The sequence below is a fragment of the Coloeus monedula genome (assembly GCF_965178545.1).
Source record: "Coloeus monedula genome assembly, chromosome: 14".
In the NCBI taxonomy this organism is placed as follows: Eukaryota; Metazoa; Chordata; class Aves; order Passeriformes; family Corvidae; genus Coloeus; species Coloeus monedula.
The window spans coordinates 4,716,717-4,742,102 of record NC_138794.1 but is presented as its reverse complement, the minus strand read 5'-3'; the positions used below and the strand labels follow the sequence as shown (position 1 = coordinate 4,742,102).

At 43.6% G+C, this 25,386-nt stretch overlaps 1 protein-coding gene across 1 annotated transcript in view; it reads left to right on the top strand.

The window, feature by feature from the left end:
- Window positions 1–25,386, top strand: part of CEMIP (cell migration inducing hyaluronidase 1) — a gene marked incomplete at both ends in the record, with an annotated part of 46,699 nt that overhangs the window by 5,787 nt on the left and 15,526 nt on the right. The window contains 9 exons of the mRNA XM_082290880.1: window positions 3,597–3,667; window positions 4,421–4,516; window positions 5,149–5,270; window positions 7,438–7,579; window positions 8,402–8,593; window positions 16,403–16,578; window positions 17,159–17,368; window positions 22,626–22,831; window positions 24,700–24,769. Coding sequence (XP_082147006.1) covers window positions 3,597–3,667; window positions 4,421–4,516; window positions 5,149–5,270; window positions 7,438–7,579; window positions 8,402–8,593; window positions 16,403–16,578; window positions 17,159–17,368; window positions 22,626–22,831; window positions 24,700–24,769 — 1,285 coding nt within the window. The remainder of the gene's footprint in view (window positions 1–3,596; window positions 3,668–4,420; window positions 4,517–5,148; window positions 5,271–7,437; window positions 7,580–8,401; window positions 8,594–16,402; window positions 16,579–17,158; window positions 17,369–22,625; window positions 22,832–24,699; window positions 24,770–25,386) is intronic.

Genomic DNA, 25,386 nt, shown 5'->3' with positions numbered 1-25,386 from the left:
CATACAGACACACATACAGCACATTCCTCAGCCTGTCCAGTACAGGTCTGGGGACTTGTGCAGCACAGAAATTTAGCAAACATGGATTTATGGTGTGGACTGTAAATACTTCTGTGGCCAAAACAGTGTCTGTGTTGGCACACACACTGTTGAGAACACTTGCTATTTACCCAACTGTAGCCATTATATTTTTTGTGTTTATCTGAATTTATGTAGGCTTTTTTTTCTTATTTTGTAGGCTTTTTTTTTTATGAGGCACTAAGAGGGTGCCTGCAGAACACACACACACACAATCTGCCTTACAGGGAGAAGTGATTCAATACAGCAGTCTGTGGAAAGAGACATGTGTCAGCTGGGCACACACAGATGGAGCAAGATCTGGGGTAGCTGATGAAGAGGCTGTGTCAAATGTTACAGGGACTCCTGTGCCCCAGACAACACATTGCAAAGAATCAACAAGGGGGGAAGGAATGGTCTCCAAAACCAGGGTATCTCCATCAGTGCAATTCTTGCTCTCAAATCTAGACCTCATATTACAGCCCAGTGGCCTGCTGAGGTTTTCTTTTTTTTTCAAATGATGGCATTAGGGAAACAGAACATGATTTTTGAACATTATACTTTTTTTCCCCAGTTGTGCAACAAGAAGGAATTGATGGGTTTCGCATATGTTTATAAAAGTAAATAGCACTTGATTTTTTTAGGCTCCTGTGGTGTTTTAATGCAAGCTTCTCATCACTTTGCCATCAATGTTTAAAATGGAATTACCACAGAAATTCATCCATGGAAGTGTGACTTTCAGAGTTGCTATTGTTTGCAGTCAGAAAGCTAATCCTTGCCATGCTGTTATCTGAAATACCACAAAATTGAATTCCATGAATTACAGAGACATGGATAAATAATAAGGTAGTAATTGGCCAACACTGTCTTCCACCAGCATACTGGTGTGTGGAAAAATATCTGGTGCATTATTTAAAATAACGTACTTTTAGGAGTGTTTTCAGAGTTTAAGTTCATCTGCTCTCAAAAACCACCTTGTCTGGATGGCAGCTGGGACCAGACTTAGAAAGGCAGTTTGATGGCACAGTGGAGCACAGGCAGCTTTAGGTGTATCCAAGCTTTTCCTCTTAAGCAAATTGAACTTCCACTTCGGTGTAACAAGATTTAGACCTAGTGGTTTACGTTTCAGACACAGCTATAACTATGAGAAAGGATGTATGCACTTGACAGGTGCTTTTTGAAATTTCTTTGGAGTATCTTAGAAAAAAATGCTCAGAATGAGAAAATTACACACATTTTACCCTCTGTGGCCAAGGCAGGCTCTGGCTGAGGAGAGCAGATGGATTTTTCTTTCTAACACGCCTGTCACCACTCACAGCCCAGCACTGGGGTTTTCTGGCTGGTCCTGCTGAATCCTGGCTGTCAAACCTTCTCAGCTCCTGATGATGGCTGGGGCTGGCCATGGGCATCCCTGAGAGGATAAGAGTGTAAGCTCCAGGCTTAGGAAATTTCTATTGCACATTTTGTGAGGTGCCACTTGAGTCAGGCTATTCAGTTGTAGATTGTGTTGGTTTCTGGCTGGGGTGCTGGCAGGGGTTTTATGGGCAGGGAACTCCTGTCCATCTCCAGGTGCTCCATATTCAGCCAGATTGTAAAGTTGTGCAACTCCCCCTTGCTGTAGCAGCGCCGATGAGCAGTGCTGATTTATTCAGCAATGTTTCTGTGCTCATGGAATTTCTTTTAATTGCCTATTTGCTGAGTCCAGAATATTAGGAATGAAAGGAAAATCTTGCATTCCTCCTCTATTGTTTTCCTTTTGAAAAGTGTGTTTACTCTTTCAGTGTGAGCCGTTTCTTTTTTTCCCTTTTACTCATAAATGAAGAGAAAGCCTTTTTGCACTTGATGACATAGTTGTTCTCTTTGGAATTCCGCACAAATATCTCCGGTTTGGCTCTGGACTTACTGGTCACATAATTTCATATAGCCCAAACAGATTGCATGTGTCCTTATGTGTCAGGGTTCAACTACTTTAAAGCTATTTTTAGTGCTAAAATAGCTGGGAGAAACAAGTATTTTAACACATGAAATGGGGCCAAACATTGAGTTGCAGAAGTGAATAACTCCTTATTCTTTAAATCAGTTTTTAATTATTTTGAGGTATCATAATTCTTTGTCATTTGTTTCGAATTGGTTTACCAATTAACAACAACAATAATAATAATAATAATAATAACAATAATAATAATAATAAATCTATCTAGACTGCTGAGTGACAAAGTGTCCTTCTTGCTGCCATCCCCCCTCTCTCCCTGGATGGAGATCACAGCCCGTCAGTGCCTTTGGCAATTGGCACACAGGCAAATTTTCCAGCAGGAGCATCTGGCTCGCTGGCAGGCTCCTGAGGCAGTGGTGCTGGCAGCTTCCCCTATGCCTGGCCAGTGCTGGGGCTGAGGACACACTGCTGGGACAGTGTCCCCTTGAGCAGCCGTGTCCTGTGGGGCCGTGGCACGGCGTGGGCTGCACCAGTGCTCACCCAGAGCCTGCCCTGCTGCCCCCAGAGCAGCAAATCCCAGCAAACCCCAGCCCACAGCAGCTGAGATTTGGGTGTGTTTTAGTGGCTGTCAATGTCTGTATGTGTTTCCTTCTGGAGTCCCAGAGTGGTTTGGAACTTTGCTTACACCAATGTAAGGTGACCTGCAATACTCTTGATGCAATTGAAATGACCAGATATTTATAACTATATAGAGACATGATCTAAACTCTGTGAGTGTTTGGTAATTCAGGACAGCCTCCCTACCACCCTGAAAGCATATTTTTTATTCTCTTGGTCATTAAGGGCAGATATGGCTGAGCTACTTCTACTTTGAAGATAAAAATCCCCCCTGATCCCTACTAATTGGGTTCACCTCCAAGGCTGGGAGGTACTTTAGTCCCTGTCTCCACTGATTTCTCACCCATGTGGTTGTTCTCCAGCGTGGCTGATAGCTATTGAACCTACTTGATCAATAACCATCAGATGGTAATGAACTGGCTTCTGACATGGGACCAGTTTTGAATAGATAATTCAGAGCCATAAACCTTTACCCTTGTTCAGTGTTCAAAAGAAGGAAACTAGATATGAAGAGACTATCTAAGCATTTTTTATTGTCATTTCCTAGCCAGTCTATTAGAAATTCTCATGCGTCATTCCAAAGACTATTGTCATATACAAGGTTTCAGCAGGAGCGAAATTTATTTAAGCAGAAGTAGTTTCTTTTCATATTCTTCAGTGTATACACACAAGATTTATTTTCAGGCTCCCCAAGGAGTTGCCAGTGTCTCTTGGGTTTGTCATACACAAGTTTCTTTAAACACTCATTTTAAAAAGAAATACACTTGTTACAGGCATGTTTTAAGTGGGGATTTGTCTTCAAACTTCCGATATATTTACTGAAGAAATAAAGAGTGTTAAGATAATTTTAATTTTAACTAAGCTGCCTGTGACACTAATCAGACTGTTTTGAATGTGGTGCCTCTGAGAAATTTAAGAACATTGGGCTATAAGAAATATGCCTCTCGTACTTGACATAACGTGATCATCTCTCATTTTCATTTTCCAGGCACCCATGGAGTTTTATTACCATTAAAGGAAATCCCTCCTCTTCTGTTGAGGACCACATAGAATATCAAGGTATTTAATGCACAAAATGCTGTCTTGACTTGATCTCTGAAAGGTACTGGACTTATAGCTGAGATTAATTTGGCCATTGGAGTTTTTACTTCCCACTGCATTGCATCGAAGCTATGAGCAATTTATGGTTTGACACATTTGATTGAATTGCTCTCTCTATGTATTGCTTCTTCCCACTAATGCCTCTGAAGTAGCTGAGTGGGGGATAGCTTAGGTTATCCAAACCCTTAGGTAAAAGGTGAGATCCTGCACCAGTGTAAATCCCTGTAACTTCACTGAGCTCAGACACTGCCTCTCTTGAGACACAAATCTGTGGAACAGACCCAGTTCACACCAGCTGAAAATTTAATCAGTGTATCCTGAATTAGTAGCCTCAAATCTTCCTGTGAAACCATTTTCTTGCAAGCTGAACACTTTGGAGTCTCCATCTTCTGATGACATGAACAACATGGCTTGCTAAAACATTGAATAAAAATAGCAATATATGACAAAACATTGTGGGCTTTATCCTCTCTGATCTTTGAAGATTTTTCTTCCTGATCATCCATGCAGTTACAAAAGTGTCTGAAGCCTCATTGCAAGATCAGTAAATTTTTGTGGAAGTTGTGCTGGGCTAATTTTGAATAATACAGTCAAAATATGCAAATAAGCTCACAGACCATTACATTTTCAGTTCGTACTCTTATCAATTGCATTCAATGATCTTGCCAGTTGATTTCAATGGCTTTAGCAAAGTTTGGGTTTTTTTAACAGGTCACAAAGGGTCAGCTGTGGCCAAAGTATTCAAACTATTCAAAGCTGAGAATGGAGAACATTTTAACGTCTCTTCAACGAGCGAGTGGGTTCAAGGTAAGAGGTCTGTGGGCTATGGCACTTGGTGGTAGACAGCTGGCAAATAGGGTGAATCATCCCTTTTACTGTAATCCTTTTCCATTTGGGAAGAGTGGACTTGCTAGCTGCTAATTATGTCGTCACTAACCCAATTAATGAACGTTCACAGATTCTTTCCCCAGTTGTCTCCAGGACCCTCTGAATAACTGGGATCCTTTTTCCTTTTTCATACCACTGGGTATGAAATTCCATCTCCTGCGGTCTCAGAGATCACACACAACCTCTTACTTCTTTTCCCTGCACAGTCATCATGTCCATGTTTCAGACAACGCACAGTAACTGGTGCAACTTGATCTGAGGATCAGAGAAGGCAGCTAAGGCGGCCACAGATCCAAAATCCCTGTCTATTAATAATGCTTACAGTGCACATGCCAATTATGTAGCTTTTAATAACTCTGCTCTCCCTTGGCTGGTTGCACTTCACAGCATCATTAAAAGTGGCTGACAGACTGGCAGGAAGAGGCAGGAATCAGATCATCAGTGAAGGAACTTGTGAATGATATCTGAGATCATATTATGCTTCATGCATTTTTGCTGCACTCATTAAGCTTGACTTTCAAATGACTATTCTTGTTTGCACTTGTCTCCAGATGTAGAATGGACAGAGTGGTTTGAGAAGCCTGACAAAGCGAGATCTAAGGACATGGAGAAGCTGTCTGACTTCAAAGCTGCTCATCCTGATAAAATCTGCAGGCAGCCCATTGACATCCAGGTAGGCAGGTTTACCACTCACCTTAGAGGGGCAAGTCTTCTTTGGACTGACACTGAACCCCCCAAATAATTGTGCTTGTCAGTAATTTTTGTTTCTAAATAAAATGCACCAATTATTCTACCACTCTAATACATAACCAACAAGATCTTGTGTACAGCTTCGTGTTGTTCTGAGACAAATTTGATAGAATTGAGCTCCTTTCAGTAAATTCTGGCTCCTGGCATGAAAAGGTGTACAGATGGGGTCATTGGACAGCACAGATGCTATCATGAAATATGTGGTTCCCTGCTGGAAGATTAAAAGGAGCAAGCACATGAAAATTTCAAAGGTTTTAAATGGTCCTAGAATGGACCCTACCTAAAAAATTAATCATAAAATGTAATGAGATAGTACAACTACCAGCTGTAGCAGGTTATCAAAAATATTGGTGAGCTTTCAGCCATTTCTTGGAGTCAATTGTTTTATCTCTGTGAAAGAATTCTGAATTCTTGAATTCTATTTGGAGCTAAGCATTATATTTATGCCATCAGGCCAGCATGCTGAGGAGCAGTCAGATACCTTTTCACTGCAAAAACCTTTTCAGGACAAAAAGTCCCCAGCAAGAAACAAGGGTATTTTTTTTTGTATACGTTCACCATATACTTTATATATCTACCTGGGAAAAATACTATAGCAGAAGCATTGCCTAGAAAAATACTATAAAATCCTTCACATTTGTGTGAGGCTGAGCCTAAGGTTCCTGCATGCTCTGAGCCAGTGGAGTTGTTCTTATTCACAAGAATGTGGCTATTGAAGTAAACGGGAATGCCGACAGTATGAGTGAAAGTTTCCAGGGCTAGATGTTATAAAGAATCTCTCTTGAACAGAAAGGAAAAAACTGCCCTATAATTTTCTGCCAGGTCTTACCAAATCCACATTCATTTCTGCTTCCATATACGTGTATTAGAAGTGACAACTGTGTTCAAAACAGGGGTCAGATGTTTGTTATGATACATCCCCTTCTAGAATGCGTGTTAAAAGAGAAAGAAGAAAGATATTCTTCTGTCCTAGAAACAAGGCTTTTTTTCCTCTTCTGCAAAATAAGTTACTTTTGGGGTTTTTTTCCCATGTATATTAAAAGCAAGACATTTTTCAGTTTATCCTGCAGATCTTCGGGCAAATCCTCAGGTAGTGTAATCTGGTGCTGCTCACTGCTTTCATAAAGCTACACTGATTTATAGCAGCTGGCCTGCCCCAGCTCTGGTACATGGGAGAAAATTGAAGATCTGATGATAATGACAGAAGCACAGCACAGCCAGGGGCACATTCCTCCAGCTGACGGTGCTAATCCCACACACGGCAGCGGGATGGATGCATTAATAAGGGAAGCCTGCACGAGTGAATCAGGATCAGACCCCTCATTGAAAGATGGTTTTTCTCCTGGTGCCTTGCCAAAATGCCCACGGTATTTGGATTGCCCAATGCCATGCACCACATTTTTGTGAAAGGGTCGAGAGAAATGCAAGCTATAGAGACAGAATGTGAAATTTGACATGACCCTGAGATGTTGCCCCAGCAGGAACACCAGAGAGGTTACATATCTCACTGCTTCTTGGCATGATACAGCCTTTTTTTCTCAAGGCAGCTCTACAGGCTGGTACTTGCCTGTGAGAAAAGGCCATTTCTTGTTTCTTTTGGAACAGACAGCAGTGTTGCAGCAGCCTCGGGGGTTTTTTGAGAGACTTATCCACGTAATGGAGAAATAAAACCCCCACCCCCTTCCTTCTGCAAGGTTCAGACAGAGCTTAGCCACAAGCAATGGAATGAGTACAGTGCAGAAGCCATGAGTTCATCTGGGTGCAAGCATCCGTGTTCAGTGTTTCCATCTGCCCTCAAACCAGTGGCAAGAGAAAATCTAGGGCACCGAGGCAGATGTCTGTGAAGCTCACAAACTCCTCCCAAAACAGCCCACAGTGGAGACAAAGGAGAAAGGCTTGCACCTAAGCAGTAGCTGCGTGTGAGGACCCGCTGGGAATGCCGGCTGGAGAGCACAGTCACGGGGGTTCATCATGCAGAGGTTGTGCCATCACCCAAAACAAAGCAAAGGCCTCTTCTGATGGCACAGATGTTTTGGTGAAAGCCCTTCACCTCACGCAACACCTGTGTTGTATTTCCACCCTCATTCCAGGCAATGACGCTGGATGGAGTGAATTTAACCACGGAGGTTTTCTACAAGAGCGGCCACGATTACCAATTTCTGTGCCACGGCAAGGACCAGACAGGCGAGGGCTGCCGCAACTACAGAGTGAGGTTCCTGTGTGGCAAATCTGGTATGTGCCCCATCTTTGAAAGCCAGAACAGAGAGCAGCAGAAATCCTCCCATGACTGGCTCTTTCTTGGTGTCGGAACAACTTCAGTAATTTCTCCAAGCTAAAGCTTTGGCTGGGCCATGGATGCAAACTCAGATAGAACGGCTGAAGATTGATCTCAGGAGAAATTCCTGAGCACTAGCAGAAGAAGCAGGGTGGTTTTTCAAACACCCAGTAAGGCTGTGGGAAATATTTGGCAAGTTCTTTCCTGTAAATTCCTTGTCTTCTGCAAAAACATTTTGGAATGACATAGGATTAGTCAATCATAACGTGTGAAGGCAACAGGGTTTGAAACTAATACTTCATTTTGCAGTTGTTAATTCCAACACCTCTGCCCCTAACCTGCTCATTAGACAGGTCATTAAGATTTTTGGTGCTGGCAGGAAAAGAAGGGTGGAAGACTGTTGTTTTGCTGGAAAAAACAGTCATTAAATTAAAGACCACTAGGCCGCTGTAAACAACAGCATCCAGCGTCCACAAGGGCTGCTGCTAAGTGGGTGTGGTGAGAATGAGCCACTAAGAGCTACGTTTAAATTTATCCTGGGGCTAGTGGAAAATCCACCTGCCTGCAGCTAAAGGAAAACACTTTCCTGTTTTCTTGCTTGCCAAGCCGAAGCCAGTAAAAAACATGTTGGGAAGAGTTAACTTTTTTTCTTTTTAGCATGAGAAAATCGTAATTTTTGGTGGCTCTCCAAGGCGGGGGTGGGGGGAAGAAAAGAGAAGGAGCAAGCTTTTTCTGATAAGATTGACTGAATTCTCCACCCTTGCATTTTGGCTTTTCAGTGAAACCAAAGCTCACAGTAACCATTGACACCAATGTGAACAGCACGATCCTGAATCTGGTGGATGATGTGAGCTCATGGAAGCCTGGAGACAGGCTGGTGGTGGCGAGCACCGACTACTCCATGTACCAGGCAGAGGAGTTCCAAGTGCTGCCATGCAGAACCTGCAGACCCACCCAGGTCAAGGTAGCAGGTGAGGTGCTACATCTTATCACTCCAGCGTTGCAGTTCACAAATTCTGTCAATTTGCACTGAGGTGATTCCAAAAAGAATTGAAAAATGTTGAAAGACTCCTGAATTTGATGGCTGGTTGTTAGATGCTTTTGGGATACAGAACTTTTCGTGTTTGAAAACCATCTAGCTTGATTTTGGTTCCTTCCTGCCTTCCCTTTTCATACCTGACTCCATTTTTGTCCCCAAGCATGCTATTGAGTAGGTGTATTTACTTAAGAGGAACAGATGCAGGTTATGCATTTGAAATTTTCAAAACCACTACCTAGAAAGCAGATGAGCACAGCTGATGTGAAGAGGGAGCTGGGGTAGGAGCAGACTGTGAGAGACTGTAAGGCTGTGAAGTAATGTCCAGCTGGCTGCTTTCCTCAGTTTTAGTTAACAAGAACTGTAATCTTACATTTTAGAAATACTGTTTTGTACTACTGAAGCTACTGTTTCCCATTTACTGTGTCTCCAGAGGGCATTGCTTAGAGGTGATGTTAACCAAACATTTCTGGTGGCCAGTGAGCTGTCCTGAGCCTCTGCACTGGGGAGATGGAGTGGCAGGGTGTTGCCACAGTGAGTTTGAGAAGGAGGAATGAGAGCCTTTGCAGAGCCCCAGCATTTTTCTCTTGTGGGTGACCAGCTCAAATGCAAAACAAATTGCTTTTGATTAATAGATTTTGTAGTCCAATGCTTGTAGAGTGGCCCCTGGACACCGAGTCCAATTAAGTAGCATAATGGTGATGAAGCACAGACTATTACCAGCATGAGCATAAAACTGAAATCCAGAGTGGGAGATTTAATCTTCCCTTGAGTCTGTGAAGTCGTCTTTCCCTTCTAGAACCTTGTTTTGGCACACTGATAAGCAGAGCATGGAAATAGCACATGAACTGCCCCTTATCTGAATAGATGAGGATTTTTTTGTTTCTGTAATTTACAAAAGCAAACATTGTTTTACAGTGTAGAAGTCTGTAGAAGCTGAAGCTGTATTTCAGTGGCAGCATCTGCCTGGTGGTAAATCATGCATGTGACATTATCTTTGCTTCCACCCTGGCTGTTGCTCTAGGCAGAGGTTTTGTCTGTATTTACAGTAAGTTCTTTCTGAGAAACCATGAGGGCACTTGGAACCTCCAATGCACCAGGGAGTTCTCTCGGTTCTCTGAAATGAGCCACTTCAACATTATCTCTGATGCAACTTTTTCTGGGAGGTACCAATATACTTCCTTTGGCAGCTGCCTCCCCACAGAGCTGCAGCCATTCATTGTTGGAGGTGTGCATCAGGCCAAAAAAAATGTTATTCACAGTTTGAACGTGTCATAGTCTTATGACTTCAAATGTCTAGTGCTTTCAAAGAAGACACATTTCCAAGCTGAATATTTTTCTTGAGCAACTTTTGAGCTGTTGCACTCAGACTGGTATGATACAAGTCACATCCTGAAGATGGTCTTGGAAGATTGCCAGTAAAAATAAAGATGGAGTAGGAATTTGGGCTTCCCATAATCGAATGGATCTGTGGAATTCATGTAGTTACATTCACTTTCTGCAACAATGACAGCTAGGTTAGTTTAAGAAAACAAATAATGGGTTAAAAGCAATAAAAAAATTCATGTGAATTTCAAGTAAAGAAGCAGTGGAAACACTTGTTAAAGTAATTGTGCTCCTGGTCTCTGATTGCTGTTTAGGAGAATTAGGACATTCCTTTTATTACCACAAATGACATGAACACCAGGGCCAAAGTGTCTCCTTTCTTATATCCAGGCAACTCTATTGACGTCAATGGGATTTCACTGATTATATAAATCAAGGCAAACTTTAGTCCAGTTATAAAAATCACATCCAACTTTCTTGTAACAAAAACACATTTGCACTAGAAAATAAAATAATCTGCCTGAATCTAAGTTCAGTCTAGATGAAATGAAACCTGGGCAAGGCTGAGATGTCCCCGGTCTTTAGGAGCCAGGAGGTCCCTGAGCTGCTCTGTGCCTGGCCATGGTGTAACTTCATCCACTGCCCTGTGCCATGACATGCAATTAGCCAGAATAAGGATCATTAATGGCCCCTGGTCTTAGCACAGGTGAGCAGCCCTGGCACAGCCTGGCCTTGTGTGCCTGGGCCAGGCTTGTAATTGGGTGCAGAAGAACATTCATCATAAATGTCTGCCTGCCTTTTGCTATGGAGATAGGTGAGATTGCTTTGCTCCTTCTGAGAAAAGCCTTCCACACATACATTTATATACAGGGTCTCAGAGGGATGTCATTTGTAATAAGTGAAAAGGCTTAATTTTCCTAAGAGGTTTAGTTTAGCAGCTGGGAACTGCAAAAGTTTGCCCTTTGAAAGACAAATGATAAAACCATTCCTACCCATGATGATTTAGTTCCCTTTTAATCTTTATTTTTTTCCTTTCTATTTATTTTTAAAAAGAAACCTAAATGTCAGATCTGAACTACTTAAGAGTCTCTTTGTTATAAAAAAGGCAGAAAACCTCTGCTTTGTGGACAGCCAGTTTGGCGTGGCAGCAACTTGGCATACCAAGTTTTAATATAATTTATGCTCTCATAGTTTAATAGTATTTTAATAGACATGGTTTAGCATATTGTGCCAAATAAGTCAAACTCATTAGTTAGCTCATGTCCTATTTATATTTGATACTTCCTGCTGAAACTCATACTTTCTTTACTTGCTAGAAATGGGTTGATTAGAGCTTTTCAAAAGAACTTAATGAAGTTAATACTCAATTGCCATCAGGTTTTAGGAAGATTTAGTTATTTAGCTATGGAATGGACATCTGCAAATCTCAGTGTAGAAAGTGAGGGAGGACACAGGCTCTGATCTTTTGCACTCCTTTACTGCACTAATGCAAAAACTTTGGCTCCCATGGGTAAGTGTGGTTTGCATGAGGACCCAGATCTGCAGGTCCTGCTCCAGTCAAATGGTCACTCACTTAAATGGAACTTTCCCCCCCACTTGCTCTCTTTGTTTAGCTCTTTTTCTTGCTTGTCATTTTTGTGCCTAGATTATTTTCACTGTGGGAACAGATTAAAACCGTTTGATCTTCCAACTTCACAAGGTTTAGGGAGGGACGACAGTGCAGGGCAAAGGGAGGGAGGAGGGAGGGAGGAAGGAAGGAAGGAAGGGTTGTGTTGTTATGATAGAACTGGATAGTAGGAAAGATCAAGTGTTTTGTCTAGTTCCCCTGGGAAACAAGTCTTATCTGCATCTTGGTTGCTCTGTATGAAGTTTCTACTGATGCTGATAAGTTTCACCATGGAACAGAAATGATGAAATGCTCTTTGTGCTCCTATATGCTCTTGATAAAGGATGAAAAAACTATTCGTGCCTGCCATAATTGCTCCAATTATCCCACATACTGGTGAATCTATGATTACAAGCACACATCTCTTAAATCCTTCTTATTGGGTTGCGAATATTAGAAGAGATAAGGAGTTTACTGTGACCTTGTTCATGCAGAGAACTTGGAATTAAAAGTATAAATACGTAGTTGACTCACAAATTCACAGCCTGTGTCAGCATTCATGTGGTGCTGCAAGGATGGGAGAATTTACTCCACTATCAAAATGAAGATATTTTTAGAGGTTTAGGGTGATCTGTTTAGAAGCTGGCATCATTTTGGCTGGAACTTGCCAAAAGTTCTTTTTTTAAGGTAACCCTGGTGCTTGAGGGCAGGGCAGGAGAACTTGTGAAATGGCCCTTTCTAGCAATCTTTCAGAGCTCCTTCTACCTTTGGGCATTGCCTGGAAGCTGAGCTGACAGAATCATACTCAGGTTTACACAGAAGTTCGTAAGGGTAGAGTTTGTGCCTGATTGCTGTATGTCTATTTGCCAGAAACTTAATTTTCCATGTAAAAGTGGATTATTTGTTGATTAAGACATCAGGTTGTACTGTGTGACTCAAGGAGCTGGCCAGCTCACCCAGCCCACGCTGTGTTACAGGCCTGTGGCTTAGGGATGCAACAGCAAAGCCCATCAAGATAATTCAGAATAATGAGGACTTGAAAGATGCCAGTGTGAACATTTGTTTGTTATTAAATGTAAGTGATGGGGCATTACCACCAGTGTTGACAAGTGCTTGGCAAAAATGATAAATCTGTCAGATCTGGGCTGGCATCTGCGATGAGTTGCACTGACTTTAAAGAAGATGCCCTGAAGGATTCCCTGTCACTGGATCATGTGGGCTGAACAGACAAATTGTGTTTAGCATTTCACTTAAAAACTTGATTAGGAAACATCAGAAGACCATGAGACACTGGGTCTTATCCCTAGAGAGCCCAAAGGAGAAGAAAAGACCCTTTAGAGAAAAAAAATATTTCAGGAGAATCTCAGCTTCACTTTATCTTCACCAAACCCAGACCTTTCAGTGCCTGTTTCACTTCTCAAAGGGAGATTTAGGAGTTTGGGCCATTTAGAGCCAAGGGATTTAGGAATGCATGAGTGTACCTGGGAGGGTTTTCCAAGAGATCTGTCTAAGTCACCAGAGCTGAGCACATCTGCAGCAGCTTAAATAGTTTTAAAATCCCACCCTTCCCAGGTTTGATAAGGCCCAAGACCCAGGTTTTATGGCTGGGTTCACAAGTGGCAGATTTTCCTGGAGCTTTGTACCATTTGGAGAAACTCTGCTTTGAATTGCTTTGTTGACATAAGCATGCCCTTGACTAGTGGATCATCTATGTTTATTTTAATGCATATTTCCTTTTAATAATTACCTTGTCCTTACCAACAACAGGTGACTTCAATACTCACTGTCTTGAGTAATAAGCAAGGAAATATGCTCATATTTTGCTGAATCAAGGCTTCCACCAGGCGAGCCCACATATTAAGGAAGTTTTCCCTGTGAATTTACTCTGTGCTGACTGGAGGCACTGGGGTGACACACACAGCAGCAAAGCCCAGGAGCTTTTCCTAGTCCATCTGTCTGGTGTGGGGAGATGTGGTCCGCGTCACTGCGAGGCTGTGCTTGGTTTAGATTATAACATGGCACAAGCCTGGCTTACTGGCAGGGCAGTCTCTATCCATAAGGGATGCAGCAAACCCAAGCCCAAAGGAGGAGAAGGTGAATCAGTGGCCCCAGGGCTTGTTAGTGGTTGGGAAATCACAGCCGCTGGCTTTGATGCTGAAGCAGCAACAAATTCCTCCCACTTTCAAAGCACAGCCTTTTTAGTATCAAACCACTTCAGTGCCCATTTGCAACCCCCTGGCTGGGGTTTGCCCATGGTCAGAGCTCAGGGTCTCAGATATCCTGGCTGCTCTCTGGGAAGGTTCCATGTGCCAGCAGTGAGCAGCAGCCAAACTTGAAACTTGCAGAGTGAGACCCTCCCATCCTTGTGTGAACTCCCTGAACTTGCCACAGAGCAGACTCTCGTGGGTTTTCTTCATGCCCACCACTAAACATGCCCCAGGCATCTCCCTGGCAGTGCCACGTGTCTGTAAATGCCCCTCTCAGTGCTCCTGGTCCCATGGGAAGTGCTGGTGTTGGAGTGCTGGTGTTCAGCAGTCATTTACAGCACACCAGGGCTCCCATGCCAGGCTCTGTCTCCCACAAGCTTCTTTCAGCCTCGTTGCTTGCAGGGAGCTTGAATTTCTGTCTGCCTTGAGAAGTGGTTTGTTTTTCAAAACTCTATTAAAGGAGCTATTATTCAAAATCCGCTTTTACTTTGGAAGGGGATTGCTTTCCGTCTCTCCTTTTATCTCCAAACATGTCAAATCAGCAAAAGCATAGAGTGAAAAACATGCACCCAAGAAGTTATATTTAGAAACTGGTTAGTCCATATTTAACATTCCTGTCAGTGTTTAGCCTGTTTTGCATGTCTGGACTGGTGTTAAATTAAATTAAATACATGCAAGCATGACATTTATTATTCTAGAGCTCAGCACAGGAATAACAAAACTGCCTATCTAATTTCACCACCACAAATCCTGGAGATGTGGCTTCAAATAGGATGTTCTTGTGATTATCTGAAATTCTTCCTGCATTTCAGTAAATCAAGGAGAGGTCAGCTCTGGGGAAAACTGAAAAATAACAGCTTAAAAACAATTCCATAAGGAGAAGCTGTGCTCCTTTACAGACTCACTCAAGGCTCCAGCACGGAGTATCCTGATGTGGAGCCATGCCACTGCAGTGGCTTTTTTCATGCATGTGAATAAGAGAAGCAAAGCTGCTGTTTTTTGGATGGATTGGGTCTGGTTTTGGCCACACACCTGATGAGGCTCACTGGCTGCAGGCCAACAACATGGGCATGGATAAGCCCAGGACTTTCTAGGGAGACAATAGAAAAAGTGGGTGAGGGGCAAATCTAGGGTCCCTTGCAGCCCCTCATTTCTGAGATGAGCATGCAGCTCTTTGGCAATCACCACTCCCTTAGTTAACAGAGAGTGTTTTTCACAAGATCAGATTATTTTGAAGGCAGAGGTGCCAAGGCAGAAGGCACATGCTGTGGCGTGAACCCCGTCCCACAACACATCAGTCTCAGAGCAAGGCGGAGCACTCACCCTTCCCAAATCCCAGTGTTACCCCCAAACTGCACTGCTTCTAGCTTCAGAAGGGGGAGTGAATGGGGTTTGCTTACATTTTTTGTACACTCAAAGCATCATGTTTTGGTGAAAAATAATATTGTTTCAGTGTTCAAAATCCTCCCCTTGACTTGGCACCTCTGCTTAAGCATAAAGTGCTTTGCAGCAATAGCCAGGCTTCAGGCTTGCCATTTGTTTCTAATTAAGGATTTGAATGATTCCATGGAAATTAAATACATGCAAGTGTAGCATTCCTTAAAGTTCAGTGTTTACTTAAAGAGTTTATTACTTATTTTTACTGGAATAATACAGAATGGAGTCAGTAAGATGAACCTTTTCCCTACTGACTTTTCTCTGCAAAAACCTGCGGAAGGAAGGAGGCAATAGGAATACGTTTGAATGAAATTACAACAAAGAGATGGTTTGCTTTCTAGAGATCCCCACTGCCTGGATTTCCCCCTTTTCTGGTCAGGCCAGGGAAAGTTTTCTGTGCTTTTAACCCCTCCATGGAGGAGGGTGTGTGTGGAAGATGTTATGAGTTAACTTGGCTTGGCAAAGGGAGGTGTGGCATGGGGTAGATGGAAGATCCCATTGACTCCGACTGCACCAGGGCAGGAGGAAGCCTTGGGAGCAAATTGGAGATGTGAGGGTAGACCTAAAAGGAAGAGGTTTGAGAGGACAGGGAGTGGGAGGTTTTACAGCTCACTTGGTGAGGGGCTGTGATTGTCCCAAGCCACAATTCCTGCGAGGCTTTCTGCCCACTCTGCTCCTTGCTCGCATCAACAGCCACCGGTGTTAGCAGGATCTGACTGCTGTTCACCTGGGGGTAGTGCTGTAGGGTCTGGGCAGCTCCCAGTGTCTTACTACAGAAAATGCTGTGCTAACCTTGGTGATTAGGCTTCTCAGTAGCTGCATCATCACGGTTTTTTTGCATCGGATGTTCGTACACAGCCATTTGTAATCCAATGTACACAGTTCCTTTCCAAGGTAGGAAATGTGTTTTGTCTAACAGTCTGTTGGTTTAACTCCCTGGTTAAATGAAGCAACCTAAGACCGAAAATCCCACTTCCTTTGTTGCAAATATCTCACCAAGACCTTGGGTGTCACCTGTGCTCCGGCCTTCCCTCCTCTGAGGTGTCAGCCAACAGTTTGTGCTGACTTGGTTTCTCCTTTCATTACCACACCAACCCCACCACGGGAAGCCCACGGGAGACCAGCAGCACTGGCAGGGTAATCCTGAAAGTGGATCTTGTTCCTTTAGGGAAAGCCACGTACCTGCACATGGGCGAGGTGGTCGACGGCGTCGACATGCGGGCGGAAGTGGGGCTGCTGAGCCGCAACATCGTGGTGATGGGCGAGATGGAGCAGCAGTGCTACGAGTACAGCAGCAAGCTGTGCTCCTTCTTTGATTTCGACACCTTTGGGGGACACATCAAGGTAAGGCCAAAGCCCTTTGCTTGCCCCTTCCTCCTTCCAGCCACACCTTCACATACCGAGGAAGCCAAGACGCAGGGAGGGAAAAATTCCTGATCAGCCATTGAGCAAACAAGCTCTCCCCACAGAACAGCAGACCCATGCCCCTGCTGCTGCCTGTCCTTCGGCTTTGAAGTGCTTGTCATGCCCCTGCAGACATTGCTCAGCCAATAAGGCTGGTGATCAACACACCTGAGACAGTCTCCACATCCCAATCCCAGTTTTCCCTAGACTTTGGTGGTGCTTCACCCAGGAAGTTTGATTTGAACCCAGCTGGCTGAAACTCGTGGAAAACAATAAATATAAATTGCTCTCCTTCTAAAATTAAGTTAAATGTATCTATGGCAGCAGTGGAGAGATCAAAGAGCGACTCTGGTCTCCTCAGCCACCATGCCCCTCTCTCCCTCACCCTGCAGCCACACACTCCCCTCCACACAGTAAGTCTTTCCAGCAGATACAGTGCAACCCTTCCTCTGCCTGTGTTCCCTCTCCTTGCCCTTGACAGATTTTTGTGTTTCTTCACTGATGTTCTTTTGTTCTCCAGATTGGTCTTGATTTTAAGGCCACCCACATTGAAGGTCTAGAACTGAAATACATGGGCCAGCAGACAATGGGGCATTACCCAATTCATTTCCATATGGCTGGAGATGTGGATGAGAAAGGAGGCTACAACCCTCCAACATATGTGAAGGATACCTCCATCCACAACACCTTCTCCCGCTGCGTCACTGTCCATGGATCCAATGGTTTACTGGTAAGAAGTCCCAGTGCCTGCCTTAGAGATAAAGGTAGCAGCAAAAAACCTTCTTCATAGCATGAATGCAGCTTAATTATTGCAGAATTATGTGTTTTATTGTTAAAACCAATGCCTGACTCTTCCCACCCTGCATGTACATGGAGTATCTCAACCTGCCAGGGTGGCACTGGGGGCTGTGTGTGACTCGGAGCAGACAGAGCATTTGCCTGGGTACTGCAGTGTCTGCAGACCAGCCCATCTCTAATGAGTGGTTGGATCTTTCTATAGACACAGAGCTTGCTATTTAAAGAGGATAATCAGAAGCTTTAAGTGTGCCTCATCTTTCCTGTAATGAAGGTTTGGGTTTGCAATGCCAGTCATAACATTAAGCACTCACAGAGCTGTGATTTGCTAGAGCTGCTCTCCATAACAAGAAATCCTCTAGGATAAATCTCTAGAATGACTGATGATTACCAGACAAGTTACAGCACACCAGAGATGTCAAGAACATGTTCAGAATCTCCCCATATCTAGGGATGCCTTTGTTTTTGGGGTAGGGATTCTGGACCTGTTGTTTGTGAACAGAGAAGGACTTGTGGGTGATGTGATGGTTAGAGGCTGTCTTGGGCATAGAGATCACAAAATTATAGCAGTTTTCTATTCTTGGAGAAGTAAGGAGTGGGGTCAGCAGAACAGCTGCCCTAGGTTTCCAGAGGGCAGACTTTGGCCTGTTTGGGAGCCTGGTTGACAGAGTCCCTTGGGAGGCAGTTCCTGAAGGGCAGAAGAGTCCAGGGGGACTGGATGATCTTCAAGAAGGAAATCTCAAAGGTGTGGGATTTCTCTAGGCAAAGGACTCTCACTCATTCAGTGAAGTGGCAGTGTATTCCAAAAGGAAAAAAAGTGTATCCAAGCTCTGAAGAGGAGAATTTGTACTGTCAAGAGCCCTGCTACTATGTATAAGAGTTTTAAGTGGAAACATATCATTGGCAGTTGTAACCTGGATGGTCACTGTGCATTAGGAGCTCATACCTCCAGAAGTGCCAGTGTTGGAAGGGAGAGTCCCAGGCATAATTAAAATGCACAGAAGTTGAACAAAAGGCACTAAAATTGCAGTTCCAGAAGCAGAGCAGCTTTTATCTGCTATTTATGAATCCGAGGTTTTGGGTTTGACCTCTGTCCTTCTAAGTTTATGACAAGACCTTGAAAACCTACCAAGTGAACATGGCTTCTGAGTTAAAGAGACATTCTACTGTACAAATTATATAAATCACTCAGGGTCATGTAACGTCTGCCCAATCTGCAGCTGCCAGTACAGGGGCTTAGTACACAATCAACGTGCAGGGTGGCAGGGCAGCATTGCAGGTTTCATTTGTCCCACTGTGATGGGCTGGCACCAGTGGCACCGTGAGCACATCCTCTGGCTGCACAGAGGCTGCACAGCTGCTGAGGAGCTGCAGCTGCTTCTGGATCTAATGTGAGATCTTCATTCCCTGTTGCCAAACCAAATAACCCAGAGCCTGGCATTTTTCTTATCAGTCGGATGGATGGGTTCATGCAGAGAACTTGGAAATAGTTTTGTCTCTCGTGCTTTCTCTGGGCAACAGCTGTGCCATGGGGGATCCATGGCACAGGAATCCTTGTGTTCGAGATTTTCCAGCCAAGATGGCATGGTGAAATTTAGACAGGCTGATGTAGCTGAGGAAAGCAACTTGATTCTCTTGCTGTTATTAACAACCACAATTCCCTAAATGACCATACTTTGCCTCCATGACGAAGCACTCAAGAGACATGTAATTTAGGACATTAGTTAGCCAATATAATCCCTGTTGATTTTAGTTTATCAAAATGTGTGAATATAAAGTTCTATTTATACTTGTTTTGGTTGGTTTTTTTTAACCTCATCATTATTGCTGATGGCTGAAAACAAAGCCCCAGTGACTTAAAGATATCTGATCAAGTTTGTTCAGTTGCATCACAGCAAATGTGCTCCAAACATTGCATCACTTAGGTGTTGTTTCATGGCTCTGATACACATCTGGAGTCAGCAGCTCCATGCCTTGATTCAGCAGGTGATCCCACCACAATCTCCTCATCTGCTTTCTGACCCTAATTTCCTTCCGTTTGTCTTCCTTCTCTGGATGCATTCACAGACACCCACATGGGTCTCTGATGACTCCAGTAGTTATTATAAACATTTCCCAGCTGCCTATTATCTTTTTACTTGGGCAGCATCACCTGTTCCTACATGCAAGAACACCATTTGTGCAAACAGAGGTGAGCTCTGTCTTTCCCCAGGTAGCATTCATTCCCTCTGACATTACGTGGATCTGAAGTGTACTTAGCTGAGGGAAATTTGCCTTAATGGTGTGCACAAACCAACTTTGAGAATAGCCATAAAAATTCTAGCTGGACTATTAAACCTCAAAATTGCACAGCATTAAGGATGTCCTTAACATTAAGCTGTTGATTTCAGAGTTGCTTCTTGCACCAGTGTTGTAGAGTACCTGTGCAAATGTTTTAATAAATGGGAGAGGGGCATCAGTTGTTTTTTACTGCCATTAAAGCAGGCTTGGTAATTCACATAAAGGCTCTCCTGCTTGCTTTGCTGTCACTTTTCTCATATCACTTCAGGGATAATCATAGATGGTGAAAAGTCTAGGAGAAAAGAGTATCCAGTTGTTTCTGATGACAGGTATTTTTCTGTGGCTCTGCAGAGTCTGTTAGAGGTAGCTGTCTCAACATTAGCTCACCTCACTGGTGGGTTATTCTGTTCTTGTCTGTAAATTCATATTAGCTGAAACAAATCTGTAGAAATTAGTTTCTCACCACAAATATTGTTTTAAAGTGCAATAGTTACCCAATGTTTTCTGTACTATATTGGCCAAAAAACCACCTAGTCACACCACTGCAATCCCAGGGATTAAACTTTGCTCTGATTCCCACTCTCTCCTTTGGATCCCAGTGTGCAAGCTAAAATAGAAACAGCCACTGGGGAAGGAAATTAAATGGGGGTCAGTAAATAGTCTGGCAGGATCCAGGGGAAACCTGCACTTCATGGAATAAGAGGTTGTGCTGTCTAACAGCTTCAGTGCTATCTGCTTTTACTAATCCAGCTATACTTCACAGCAGTTGTTTTGCCAGGAAGGGCATTATCTGGCTCTAAATTACTCATGGTTAATGTAAGATTGTGGACTATTAGCAAGGTTTTAATCAAAGAAAAAATTAAATACGTTAGAAAAGTGATTTTGGAACAAGCATCTCATTTGCTATCCAAGCATTTCAGTAGTGGGCTTGTGCATGAAAACACACACAGGAAACAAGTTCAGAGGTGACTGACAGATGGCTTATGGGGAAATAATTAATCAAAGAGAGGGTGATAAATGCCTTAGGGACCAGATTCCTGGCTGACGTCTCCTCGTTGTTCTGTGGGTTTTCAAGGATGAGTTTGCTGGCTCTGAGCCCCTCTGCCAGTGCACAGGCCTCTCTCAGCCTGCTGCTGTCCTCTCTCACTGTTCTGGGAGATGTGATCCCCTGGGATGGCACTCCTCTGCTTTTCCCCAGCTGAATCTGGTCACTGCAGGTTTCCATGTGCCTGTCCTGGAGCAGGGCTGTGCTGGCTGGAAAGATAAATGGCCGGAGTGGCTAACATTTCTCTAGGGAAACTGCTTCCATCATCTAAATGTCCCAACACCATTGCTTGTGTGTCTTTTTTGGTATTACTGTCTTGTGAGAGAAAGCTAATAGGATTTGGTGGCAGTTTCTGTGGAATTCTGACATCTCTGTGGTTAAAAGACTTCCTCTACCTGTTGGAAACCTTCTTCTGAAAGTTGCTCCCTCTCCTGAAATGTTCTGTCCTGTAAACCTTTAGCAGAACAAGGCTGGGATAATTCATGCTTCCAAGGGGGGACAGTTTAGTACACGTGTTTTACACTAAATAAAGAAGCCTAAACCTGCAAAATCTATCATTTTATTAGACCAGGGAAGTCAGCAGTAAATTTCAGTGAGGTAGCTTAAAGGAATGCATTTTGCAGGTCGTTTTAGCAGTGTTTGATTTACTGTGATGAGTTGTGCTCAGAGATTTGAGTGTTTACACTGGAGCAAGGATGCTACATAAGAGAAGCCTGTGTGGTTGTAAGCTGGCAATAGATTTGGCAAGCAAAGTTTTTTCTCATGTGAAAACGTATTTGTAATCATTTCAACACTAATCCTGGGATTTTATTTGAAATTGGTGCCCCTTGCCTTGGGAATGAGGCATTGAGGTGACAAAGATGCTTCAAGCACTTGAATGCCCAGGTGTCTCAGTGACAGCGAGAAGAGCAGGTCTTCTGTCCAGGTCAGTAGAGTCCTTTGTGCCCAGACAATTCCTGTTCCATCAGAAGCATTTAGAGGAACACATCAGTGGCAGGTTAACCTTCTCTGGGGATGTTTCCTGAGTCCAAGGTGATTGATGGATGATGGCTGATGGGAGCAGCAAGGAAAGAGCCCAGGAGATCCAGACCTTCAATGGAGGCCCAAAATAATTTTGATATCCCAGATACATCCACTGACAACTGACTTTCTGGACACACTTGCTGTGTGTCTAAGGGCTGTTGCTTCCCACCCAGCCATATTTTTAGGCTTCAAACTCACATTCCTGGTCTCAGATCTTCCAGTGGTGTGAGGGGTGTGGTTGTGTCCAACCAGCAGTGTCCCGATGTTGACAACATCCAAACCAAAACCAGAGCAGCATTGATTAGCACCAGCTGATTTGTCTCAGGGTCACATAAAGCTTCTGTCAACAACTTGAAAAAAAAAGATCAGGTCAAACTTAAAACAAGCCAGCCTGTCTGGAAAACAACTTTCTGCCTCTCTGATAGCCTGGAAAAATATTTTTTCATCTCAGCTGCATTTTTGAGTTGCATTTTATGTAGCTGCTCATGTAACTCCACATGAAGATGAATGAGCCCAGATGTGATTTGAACATCTAATTCCTCTCTTCATCCCCCACCCTGTGTTTTTTCCAGCCTCATGCTAAGAAAGTCTCTGATTTCACAGGCAAACAAAAGAATGGAATGAGCATTTCCTAGGTGATGACAAATTCTAATTAAGTGTTAGAGTTATTGCTTAGACTATAAGCTCTTAAGGGCTGAGAGGGATCTTGCTTTTGGCTTTGGTTATAGACCCTGAGTTCAAAAGGGTACTGAGGCTCCTATGTGCCATCGCTGCAAAGCTTGTTCTAATTACGCAGTGGCTGAAGCACAAAACCTGAGCACTGACCTTTGTTGTGTGCATGCAGGTGAAGGACGTGGTGGGGTATGATGCTCTGGGCCATTGCTTTTTTACGGAGGATGGACCAGAAGAGCGCAACACGTTTGACCACTGCCTTGGGCTGCTGGTTAAACCCAGCACTCTGCTCCCCTCCGACCGCGACAGCAGGATGTGCAAGCTGATCACAGAGGGAGCTTACCCAGGGTACATCCCAAAGCCCAGGCAGGACTGCAGGTGAGTGGGAGCCTTCCTTTTCTCTTCCTTCTCCTTGCAGCACTTAGCCATAACAGACACCATTCTGTGTATGTGATTATGTAGTCTTCTGTAGGGGTCTGGGCTGTTTGCCCCAAAGCTGGGGGAGCAGTTTCCTTGGGGTCTTTATCCCTGTGCTGTTCAGATGCCTACGGACCGAGGGTGTACTTTGAATTTTTTGCATAAAGTCCACTGAGGTGGTTCCCACCCAAAATATTGAAAACCTTTCTTTCAAAGTGTGCAACCCTGCCTTGTGCCTCGTGGAGTCTTGAACCCAGTGGCTCAACAAAAAGTCGCTGAGTTCAGAATGGGCTGTGTTCTTACATTCGTGCTCATTTCAGCTGGCAGCTGATTTTGAAAAGATTTCAGTATCATCCATTTTGTCCTCAGAATAAACTGCAGTTTTGTTCAAACAAAGGTATTTTTAACTCTTTAGTTTGGCAAGGGAAAGAGAGGGATTCATGCAAGGCTGTTTTTCACATCTGTGTTTGTTTATAAAATACACCTAATGTCCCCATTCTTAAAATAAGGGTTAATCAGCCATTGTGCTCATTTTCCACTGATAATTCATTTAATAGTCATAGGGACATGTTTTGTGTGTCGTTTTGAAGACTGTTACATGAATGAGTGTTTTCTGATGGAAAGGTGTTTTGGTACTCTGATCTGCCCTGTCTTCCTTTATAAAAGAATTCAAGGTCTGATCAGAAAAACAGCTTGTTTTGCACTGGGCTCATCCAGCCTGGAAGTGCACGGGTACACCAACACTAGTGCCAGTGCAGGGACAGGGGATGAGCACCAGCTGTGGCTCCATCAGCTTGGGAGAGACAGGCAGGGAGTTGCTGCTAGGAATGAAAACCATAGGATTGTGCCAAATGACACCATAACCTGCTCAATCCATGTGGCTCTGAGGAATGGGATTAGGCTGGAAGACAGGTCACTGTGGAGATACACTGTCCTTGCCCTTGCCTACGCAGCAGGAGGTGGTCTATAAATAATCCAAATTTGTTTATTTCTAGGCCAGTCCCACGCCCAAGATAGAAAAATTTTGCTATGTTTTCATGATAAAGTCAGGCAAACGGAAATGCATCAGCAAAATCTGTTGGCCTAAAGCCGCTGTGAAGTCCCTCATGGCAAGATTAAAATAAGGGTCCCATAGGTTCATATGCTGCAGAAGGGCAAATCTCACCCAGCAAATTTAGGGGTCAGTCTGCTGGCTGAGTGCTGCTTGCTTCCCTTGCCTGTTGGTTAATGAATGCTGTGTGTCACAGGATGGACAGTGATGGATTGATCTGTCCTCCTTGATGGGAATCTTTCAATTAAGAGTCTTTTATGTGCATTAGACAAATGAAATGCTTTTGTCCCAAAAGAAATGTGCAGGAGGGTGGGAGCAAATAAAGTTAATGAATCACAGCAGCTCTTGGGAAAGGCACTGGGGTACACTTGGAAAGCCCTTAAGAGGCAATTCATTGGGTTCCTTGATTAAACAAGTCTCTAATGAACCTGAAGGCTTATGTGGGGGCAAAGTTCTTTTCTGTGACTTGTGCAACAACATATTTACCTTATCATAAAACATGACTGACATCTGACAGCTTCATAGCAGGCTTGGAATTGCAGTCGAAATTCCTCATTTAATACTTGGTGTTTTAAAAGATAAGGCCATATTCTCTGTCAAACCACAGAGGACACAAGGTATGAGAAAATAAAGAAAAAACACATTCCTTTTGCCCCTAGGCGGGACCCCTTATCTGGGGAGGTATCGGCCCTGCCCGTGCTGGGGCAGTTGATGGGTGACTCTGGTGTGTGCTCAAAAGTGTGATTTTCACCTTATTCTTTGTTCTCCTGACCTGCAGTGCCGTATCCACCTTCTGGATAGCCAACCCACACAACAACCTTATAAACTGTGCAGCTGCTGGATCTGAAGTGAGTGCACAAGTTTCTTATTTGGTAACAGCTCAGGCCAGCGACAGCCCTGCAAGGCTGAGGGAGGCTCTCACTGGGATAAAACCTGCTTTTGTGACACAGATATCTTTGAAGCTTCTTGATCGAGACATGCATTAATGTGGCTGGTGCCACCAATAAAAATAATGTTTTCCCTTTCACTCCACACTTCTTGTCACTTGCCATTTCTAGAGCTGGATTTAACAAAATTTCACAGTGTGCAGCCTGAATAAATTAAATAAATGTGACTGTGGAGACACAGAGAAGCCTTTGGCAATGATATTGTTGATTGCAGTACAATAATGGTGCTCTGAAATTTCAGGCAGCCCTAATGCTAATTCCACAGGCATTTTTGGTCACATCAGGAGCCCTTATTGTCCTGACAAGACATAAAAACAAGATAACCATGCCTAAACCAGAGAGATGTGGTCTTTCCAGAGCTTCCAAATCTCGAGTACCTAGATTAGGACTCCTTGATAAATCTTTAGGTAACTAAATAAAAAATATTTGATTTTTAAGTTTCAAAAGTCTCACTTATGCTTCAATATGGATGCCAAAACTTAACTTAAGGCACCCTGAAGATCAGAAGGGTGAATGTC